The sequence below is a fragment of the Medicago sativa genome, chromosome 6 (genome assembly GCF_051527215.1).
Source record: "Medicago sativa cultivar Bolivia chromosome 6, Bolivia_mono, whole genome shotgun sequence".
NCBI lineage: Eukaryota > Viridiplantae > Streptophyta > Magnoliopsida > Fabales > Fabaceae > Medicago > Medicago sativa.
Window position 1 is genome coordinate 14471645 of NC_140754.1, and position 10213 is coordinate 14481857.

The following is a 10213-nucleotide window of genomic DNA, read 5'->3' on the forward strand; positions in this document are numbered from 1 at the left end:
AAGAATCGGAGACAATTTTAAGAGTTTAAACAGAGTTTTGACACATGAAAAGACTAAAATGCCCCTAGGGGCAAAACTGACTCAAAATGACCTCAAATGCAATTTTTGAAATGGATTTTGACATAGAATTGAAATGAGGACTTATTCAAACTACCTGAAAGGACTCAAACAAAATTTTAAAAGACTGAAGGAAATTTTGACATAGGAAATGACCAAAATGCCCTTCTATGTGAATTTTGCAAATAACATTGAAATAAAATGCAAAGAAAGATGTAATTGATCAGAGACACATCAAATGACTTGAAATGCAAGAAAAGAAGAACTGAGTTAGTATTTTTAGGTCCAAAATTAGGGTATGACATCGCTAATCCTTTTTTTTTTTGCCCCTGCAAAGTTTGATCACTTAAAATTTCGTCCCTTGACCCAGTTAATTAATGCCATGTCATCTGATTACTGACGTGGCACTGTTAATATGGTTTTCACTTGTGTGACTCAGCAAATGGGCACGGGAATGGACAAAATTGCCCCTCTTCATCTGAGACCAAGGAAAAATGACAAAAATGCCCTTCATTCCTTCATTGTTTTCATTTTCACACGAATTGAGATTTGTGGGTGACGAATTTCTAGGGTTTGAAAAGGGGAAAAAACGCGATTGAAGATTGTTGTTGCTGTATGATACGAATCAATCTCAATGAAGTGGTCTAGCTCGTTTTCAATGGTGAATCCAGGGAATGTGTCAAACTCGAGTTCGAAGAACGCAGCGTTTGGAGAATCATCACGACGTTATACGGGTATGTGTTGTCGAAATGATGAACTATGTTTGTAGTTGTTGTATTTTATTGAATGTCTATGTTATTAGTTGTTGTTTTTGAGTAAATGTTAAACAATATTGATGATGTTGTCTGTTATGTGTGGTTTCCATCGTTTCTAAATTTGGGATTATTTGTTTTTCCAGATGGTATTGCTGTTAAGTTTCATTACGGGGGTAGGTTTGTTAGGCATTGGGTTATTTGTTACAATGGTGGAAAAGAAACATTGATTGAAGGTTTAGATCCTGATAGGTGGAGTTACTTTGAGATAAAGGGAATTCTGGGAACTGATTTGCTAGTTAAGGAACCTTATAGGTTGTGGTGGATGTTAGATGAAGAGGTTAGTTTTAGGGTGATTAAAGATGATGCTAGTGCTGAAGTTGTAAAAGATTATGCAGTTAAAAAAATGTCTGTTGTGAATGTTTTTGTTGAGCATGATGTGGATGAAAGTATAGCTGTAGTTGATGTTCCTAATTACGTTGTTGTTGGTGAGGAGTTGGGTCAGAGTTATGATGTAGTTAACAATGAAAAGGGTGAGAGTTCTGATGCTGTAAGAAGGGAGAAAGGTAAAGGGGTGTTAGTTTACAGTCATAATGAACAAGGAGATGTTGGTTGTACAAGTAGCAGTGAGGATGAGGGTGAAGATGAAGATAATAATGACAGGGAACTTGATAGTGAAAAAGAGAGAGCACTTGGCTTTGAAGATGGGTTTGAAGAAGTGGATAATGTCAATATGAATGAAGACACTGATGTAAAGATGACTGATGTAGGAACAACCCAATGCTCAAAAAAGAAAGGTATTACATTTACATGTTAATATTCTCACTGTTTATATCAAATCACTTTGAGTTATAAGCTAACATGTGTGCACTTTTATGAATGAAAACAGAGAAAGCCACCAAGACAAACAAGTGCAAGTGCAAGTGAAGCTGTTGATGGAGCAAGTGCAAGTGAAGCTGTTGATGGAGCAAGTGCAAGTCAGAGTCAAGCAGGGACTAGGGAGTCTATACTGAGTACCCCAGACATAACTGAGGCTGTTCAGGGTGCAAGTAAAAAAAGGAAGGTTGAGAGCAATAGAAGATTCATTCCTCCAAGACAGAGTAAGAAACCTCCAAAAAATCCAATGGCTTATATGTCTTCATCTGTCAAGCCAAGTGCTAATGTACAAACAACAGTGCACACCACCAACAAATCACACACCTTTATAGTGCCAAGTGCTAACGTCAACACTGTTGTGCACACATCAAAAAATGCACACACACATGTGAAGGCAAGTGCTAATGTCAACACTGTTGTGCACACATCAAAAAATGCACACACACATGTGAAGCCAACTGCTAATGTCAACACTGATGTCCACACATCAAAAAATGCACACACACATGTGAAGGTAAGTGCTAATGTCAACACTGATGTCCACACATCAAAAAATGCACACACAGTTATCAAACCCTCAGCTAATGTCACCACAGTTGTGAAACCAACACCCAATGCCCAGCAACCTGTCATGAAAAAACCTGCTATGCAGAAAAAGCCCCCAACAAAACCTCCTGTTAAGACCTTAGATGTTGTTAGAGCCATTGTGGAGCCAATAGTGAAAGTGAAACAAGTTAGGAGGAGTAGCAGAACAATATGGAAAGGTCCAAAAATCAAAGATGGTCTAGGGAAAGATATGGAAAACCCAATTGAGCTGGTTGATGAAGAAGTTGCAGAGGCAACTGGATCAGGGAAAGATGTTGCTGAAGCTAGCCCAAGGAAATTAAGAGATGAAGGTGGAAGTTGCTTGGCCTTGTTAAAAAGTGTTGAGAATGTGAGATATATTTAGTGATTCCTACTGACTTGTATTTTGTGTTTGGCTATGACCAACTTTTGTAACAGCAGTACTTGGTTAAGACTTGTATTTTGTGTTTGGCTATGTCCAACTTATGTAATAGCAGTACTTGAATTGACATAACTCTGTCATTTTCTTGGCTAAGTCCAACTTTTGTTACACTAAGTATGAACATCAGTTCTTTATGAATGAATGGTTTTTAATTTTTCAACTATTATAACTTGTGTTTCAAACTTTAATAGCAATCATTTAACAAGCATTGACACAAGCTAACAAGGCATGATTTCATTCATTAACATCGCATTACATAATAGGGTACCAACAACATTACACAAACACAATTTCCCTAATAATAGATAGTACATTACACTACATTACACCATAATAGACCACAATACACAAACTACATAACATCACTTCTTAACAAAGAAAACAGCAAAGATCAACCAGCTAGCTATGATAAGCCACTTAAGCCATTCAACCTTCTTCTTCTCAGCCAACACCTTCATTTTCAACTTGTCTTTCTTCTTCTCCCAGATTTCACCACAGTTGCAATATTGCTTGGCAGACTTTCCAGACTTTGCAGACTCAGCTTCACGAATCACAGGTCCATTCACAGCTGCAGAATCTGCTTCACGATTCACATGTGCATTCAAAGGAGCAGACTCTGCTTCCCTTGAGTTTGAAACAACTGAATAGCACTGAACCATTGGTCTGCTAACTGGCCCAAGATCATCATCCCAAATCCACTCATTACAGGGTTTTTTTTTTCTACATACCAAACCATTTCCAATGTTATTCACTGTCATTAAAATACTATAAAAACGTAAAATTCCAACAACTTACTTGCCAATCTCGACACCTCCAGAACCTCCTGCCTGGATTTTCCAAAGTCGTTGATATGTAAATAATCATCGGCTTTGGAGGTAAACAACGGCACAGTGGAAGCATCCCTCGAGCTGTGGGCAATGACTGAGGGGGAAACTTGCCACCATTGAAGTATGTTTCATAGCTGTCTCTTGTTGAGGTATCAGTAGACATTTGCAATGTTGAGGAAATCAGTGTTGGAGAAAGAAAGGAAGAGGACGAACAAGAGAAGAAGCAAGAGAAGAAGACGATCTGCAGAAGAGAAGAAAGGGAAGAAGAGAACAAGAAGGAAATCAGCGGTGAAAGAGAAGAGAAGAAGAGGGTTCTTGAAGAAGAAGAATGAAGGGCATTTTCGTCATTTTTCCTTGGTCTCAGATGAAGAGGGGCAATTTTGTCCATTCCCGTGCCCATTTGCTGAGTCCCACAAGTGAAAACCAGATTAATAGTGCCACGTCAGTAATCAGATGACATGGCATTAATTAACTGGGTCAAGGGACGAAATTTTAAGTGATTAAACTTTGCAGGGGCCAAAAAAAAGGATTAGCGATTGCAGGGACGAAATTTTAAACGACCCCTATTTGCAGGGACGAAAAACATATTTAAGCCGTTAGATTTTTGCATCCTTTAGCATTATGCCCAAACTCATCACATCTTGTGCACCTGTAAGTAGTTCCAAAGGGAAGTATTGGTCATTTGCATCTCTACCCACTGCAACCAGTAGAATACCTCCATATTGGGTTTTCAGATGACACCCATCTACCCCTATGAATGGCCTACAACTTGATAAAAAGCCCTGCTTACAACCATCAAAGCAAAAATAAAACCTGCTAAACCTAGGTTGAACATTCAAGGACAATCTCTCAACATTAATCTTGCATCTATTTCCTTTGGACACCCTTTGAAGCTCAGCTGCATATCTCCACAGTAAAGTATACTGTTTCCTTGAATCCCCTTCAATGATTTCCATGGCCCTCTTTTTTGCCATCCAAGCTACATAAAATGAAACTCCAACTGATTTCTGTGTTCTCAGATCTGTCATTATATCAGTAACCTTCATGTCAGAGTTCCTCAACTTATCAAGGGCATATTTGGTAACAAAGTGTACATCAACACTTCTGTTTTCTAAAACCTTACCACATGTGTGGTCCCCATTCCATGTCTTTAATTTAAATGAATGGGTGTGGGCCACCTTGCTGCAAAGAGCTAAAAATTTACAATTGGTATCTTTGCACATTATTCTACACCTTACTTTATCTTGTTTGACAGTTTTAACCTGGGTCTGATTTAATACACACCACTCCTTTACACCCTCCTTGAATTCTTTAAGACTCCTAAAGTCCATGCCAACTGTAAACACATAATCCTTAGTTAATTGGCTGGGCTGAAACACATTATAAACAGGTCCTCTCTCATCACCACTCAAATCTGGATCATCAGAATCTAACTCTTCACTCTCATACTCCTTCCCCCAATCAGCATCATACACATCAGCAACATTATCCACTTGCTCACTTGTTCCTACATCAGTCATCTTTACATCAATGTCTTCATTCATATTGACATTATCCACTTCTTCAAACCCATCTTCAAAGCCAAGTGCTCTCTCTTCTTCACTATCAAGTTCCCTGTCATTATTATCTTCATCTTCACCCTCATCCTCACTGCTACTTGTACAACCAACATCTCCTTGTTCATTATGACTGTAAACTAACACCCCTTTACCTTTCTCCCTTCTTACAGCATCAGAACTCTCACCCTTTTCATTGTTAACTACATCATAACTCTGACCCAACTCCTCACCAACAACAACGTAATTAGGAACATCAACTACAACTATACTTTCATCCACATCATGCTCAATAAAAACATTCACAACAGACATTTTTTAACTGCATAATCTTTTACAACTTCAGCACTAGCATCATCTTTAATCACCCTAAAACTAACCTCTTCATCTAACATCCACCACAACCTATAAGGTTCCTTAACTAGCAAATCAGTTCCCAGAATTCCCTTTATCTCAAAGTAACTCCACCTATCAGGATCTAAACCTTCAATCAATGTTTCTTTTCCACCATTGTAACAAATAACTCAATCCCTAACAAACCTACCCCCGTAATGAAACTTAACAGCAATACCATCTGGAAAAACAAATAATCCCAAATTTAGAAACGACGGAAACCACACATAACAGACAACATCATCAATATTGTTTAACATTTACTCAAAAACAACAACTAATAACACAGACATTCAATAAAATACAACAACTACAAACATAGTTCATCATTTCGACAACACATACCCGTATAACGTCGTGATGATTCTCCAAACGCTGCGTTCTTTGAACTCGAGTTTGACACATTCCCTGGATTCACCATTGAAAACGAGCTAGACCACTTCATTGAGATCGATTCGTATCATACAGCAACAACAATCTTCAATCGCGTTTTTTCCCCTTTTCAAACCCTAGAAATTCGTCACCCACAAATCTCAATTCGTGTGAAAATGAAAACAATGAAGGAATGAAGGGCATTTTCGTCATTTTTCCTTGGTCTCAGATGAAGAGGGGCAATTTTGTCCATTCCCGTGCCCATTTGCTGAGTCACACAAGTGAAAACCAGATTAACAGTGCCACGTCAGTAATCAGATGACATGGCATTAATTAACTGGGTCAAGGGACGAAATTTTAAGTGATTAAACTTTGCAGGGGCAAAAAAAAAAGGATTGGCGATTGCAGGGACGAAATTTTAAGCGACCCATATTTGCAGGGACGAAAAACATATTTAAGCCTATTAATTATCACCAATATAATTTTTATTTTATTATTTTTTATATATAGGGCAGGGATGAATACAACTTTGGTCCATTTATTTTTATTCATTTGTTGTTCATTTATGAAAGAGATGAACACAATGATAAATTAGTGGAGTCCATTCTAATAAGTGAACTTAACTACCGAGTCTTACAGAATGTGTAACTTTGCAAAGATGAAAGATCAAAATAAATTCTCCGAAGCAACATGGATCAGAAAAGTTTAGTGCTACTTGAACTCTTGGAACTGTAAATATTGAGACTATGAGAGCTACAATAGTAGCAATATAATTGAAGTAACTGAAAACTCATTAATTTGGACTTAAAATGGTTCATAGAGTTTTAAACTCTTTTGTGTTGACATGAGTAAAAGTTTCTCAAGGGAATTATTTCAATGTATTGTTGCTTCCCTTTAGTTTGGCACAATGCAATGCAAGCTATCAACTTGTGTACAAATTAATCAGAAAGCAAAGTAAATAAATCCAAATAAAAATAAAATTGATTCCAATAAACAACATTTATAGTAAAGTAGGAAACAACCTATGAATAGCAAGAAAGATGTGTAATGTAAAATGCCTTAAACATCATATAATATCCATGCAATCAAAAATAAAAATAATGAAAAGGAAAAGCAGTCTGCCTCATTGCTTGATGAAAACAAGGTAGCATTAACAGTTGATCAGGACCTCTTTGTATGAGCATGATCAGTTCCTTTGCTTATTGGGAGGAGCAGATGAAACACAATTTCTTCAGCTTATGGTGATCCTGCTTGGTCCAAAGGTATCAAAGTTGATTAAAAGGCTAAAAAAACCATGTTCATTAATTACAGGTATTATATTTAAACAGTTATTACAATTTTTTTCTATAATCAGAAAATGATTAAGTTTTCTATCCTTTTTTCCATTGGAAACTACGTTGATGTTAGAGTCGGAAATTTCTCACATTCACGCATTTGGAACATCGATGATTAACCGATCAAAATTTTAAAACCAAAATTAAGATATGTATCATAAAACTTGATCATGACCTCTGTATAATTCCAAACCCTATGTTCCTTCCCCAAAGTTCTCCCAAGTTTTATGTCTCTTGGAATAGCATCCTGCATAAAGCTTTTATAAAATGACAAATTAAGGGAAGATACAATCCAAATTTCTATATCTCCTTATTATTTGTAATCTCAACAAGTTATTCATAGCTAATAATCAAAGTTCATACCAATATTTAAACTCAATACAAAAGAAATAAACTTGAGGGCAAGATGAGTATCAAATAAAGACATGATTTGAAAATAATCACACAATATATTGTACACCATACACAAACTAACACAAATTCGAACAAGTAAATCATCGAAGAGAAACTTTACCTTCAAGAAATCGATACCAAGCTTTCAGCATATCCCTTAGCACTGAACCACAGATTCCAACCGGTACTTTTAATTCTCTTTACTCTATTATCTCTCCAATTATAGAGAAATGCTTGGTCTGGTTGATTGATTGCAAATATCAACGTATCACCATTGTTAGAAAAACACAATGGAATCAATCGAGGATGACAATAGGTCGGACCATTATAGAACTCGTGAGTTTTAAAATCTTTTAGAAGAATCGTATAACTAATTTTAAAGAATTGAGTCCAAGATTCTTCAACTCCAAATTCCTTCATTTGCCATATAACAAAATGGGTTTTCTTGGAATCATAAGAAAAATAGAGGCAATCCATCAATACAGAAAGAGTAGAAACATCATGAAGCTCTTCATCACAACATGGAGGGAGCGACAACCGTGTATATTTCTCTGTCCCTAAATCAAGCGAGATCATCACGAATTGTTCAACTGCACGATTCTTCAAATGACAATTATATCGGTGACGAACACACCAACTAATACTACTATTCAAATAAACACCGTTTCTCACGTAATTTCCAAAAGGATGATATGCCAATACCACAGGCAAACAATCAATGTATCTCCAATCATTATCGCCCAAAGTAAAAACTCTTACCGCGGTTTTCATAAGGTCGTTGTCCCTTTCTAAACATAACAACACCAACTTGTAAGTGTCTGTTGAATTATCATAACCAAACGTGAAGTTGCAAACATTTACTTTTTTCTGGCGCGTGGGATTACTGCGAAAAGACACCAATGCTTCGGATTTTGTCCTTGTGGCAAAGTTCCAAAATGAGAAAGTGTGCTCGTTATACTCAGCGGTGAAAGAACAATCTTGTATGCAGACCAATCCATTGCATGAACCAACAATCTTACCAGCGTCCTTGTAATAGAATTGGCGGGAAGGGATGGCAAGGGTGATAGCATTCGAAGTACTCTCCATCAAACTAGAGATGGGCACGACCTTACATTTTCGCAAACGTTCATAATTGTTCGTGAGAAAAGCGAGGTGTGTCATTTGTGTAGATTGCTTCTTAAGGTGTCTTTTGACGAAGTCTGGATCAGAGATTAGGGTTTTCCATGACTTGCAAACACACTTCATCAGCATCAGAGTTTTTACTTCAAGGGGCGTTATGACTTTGTCGATAAGTTCGTCAGGGAGGATTACCAAACGATTGATATTCATGACAACAGTGCTGTTTTTTTTTTGAGCAAGACAACAGTGCTGTTGTTGAAGTTGAAAGTCAAAACCTTTGGAATATTTTTGTTGAAGAAACCCTAGAAAGTGGAGAACGGTGCCGTTTTTTAAAGTGAAACCCTTCCGAAAAAAATTCAAGGAAACCCTTACAAGTTGCTGATATATATACACCCAATTGTATTTATTTTTTATTTTAATAAAAGTTTATTTATTTATTTATTTTCCCTCAAAAAATAAAAGTTTGGGCTTCGGAAAGCAACTAAGTCGCGAAGGCTCAAAGCATTTATAAATCATAAATAATAAGTAAGTCCCTTGTTGGAAAAAAAAATGTTTCCTATCAATTAAAATTATAATGACTAAATATTATTTTTGGTGGTGTCAATGATGATTTTTATTTCCTTATAAAATGATATTTTATAAAATATAAAAGTCAATAAATTACTTTTTATTTCATAAAAATAATCGTTGGCATCTTTTGTAAAAATTTAAGGAAGAAACTCTTAAAAGTTGCTGACATTATATACCTGATTGTGTTTTTTTTATTATTTTTTATTACAAATTTAGATGAATTGGACTTTGGGTTTTCTTGGGTCAAACCTCAAGTTTAAGAAACTCTTATAAAGCTATTTATAAATCACCTACAAAGAGGTTTTTACATCAACAAGAGGAGTTGAACTCACGAATCTTGCAAGCAGTGGTAGATCTAGAACTTATATTGACCAAAAACATGTTTAGCCTAAGGCTTTGTTTGCGAGTTTTGAGGGGAAGGAAAGGAAAGGATAAGGAGGGGAAGAGAAGGAAAGGGAGGGAAGGGAGAAAGGAGGGAAAACCTTCCCCTTGTTTGGGAGTTAAAAACCCAACAAGGAAAGGAAATAGAGGGCTTATGTTATAATTTTACTATTTTACCCTTTTTTTCTCTTAAAAACAATACATTGTGTTATACTTTGTAATTTATCTTGAAATTTATTCAAAACAACTTATCTCATATACAATAAATTATTACGATCTATTTTTAAAAAAACAGCTTATTTATAAATAAATAAAAAGCTTATTACGATCTCTTTTTTAAAAAACAGCTTATTCAAAACAACTTATTTATACATAACAACTTATTACGATATCTTTTTCAAAAAACAACTTATTCAAAACAACTTATTGAAAACAGCTTATTCATCCAATAAGCTGCTTTGTGTAACAGCCCGATTTTTCGCTAGATTTATTTTATTATTTATTTATGTGTGTTACATGTGCTTGTATGTGATTATTTGCCTCTGTGTGTATTTTTGGTTGGGAATTGTAGAATTTG

At 35.9% G+C, this 10213-nt stretch overlaps 2 protein-coding genes across 2 annotated transcripts; one reads left to right on the top strand and one right to left on the bottom strand.

Annotated features, from left to right (window-relative positions):
• The first annotated feature begins 691 nt into the window (after window positions 1–691).
• LOC146913074 (uncharacterized) lies at window positions 692–2634 on the top strand. The gene is made up of 5 exons (XM_085717750.1): window positions 692–791; window positions 956–1536; window positions 1580–1606; window positions 1699–2111; window positions 2232–2634. Exons 1-5 carry the CDS (start codon window positions 692–694, stop codon window positions 2632–2634), a joined length of 1524 nt encoding a protein of 507 aa, XP_085573876.1.
• A 5055-nt stretch (window positions 2635–7689) lies between these two features.
• On the bottom strand, window positions 7690–8895 carry LOC146913075 (F-box/kelch-repeat protein At3g23880-like). The gene has a single exon (XM_085720866.1). It carries the CDS (start codon window positions 8893–8895, stop codon window positions 7690–7692), a length of 1206 nt encoding a protein of 401 aa, XP_085576992.1.
• Window positions 8896–10213: the final 1318 nt, after the last annotated feature.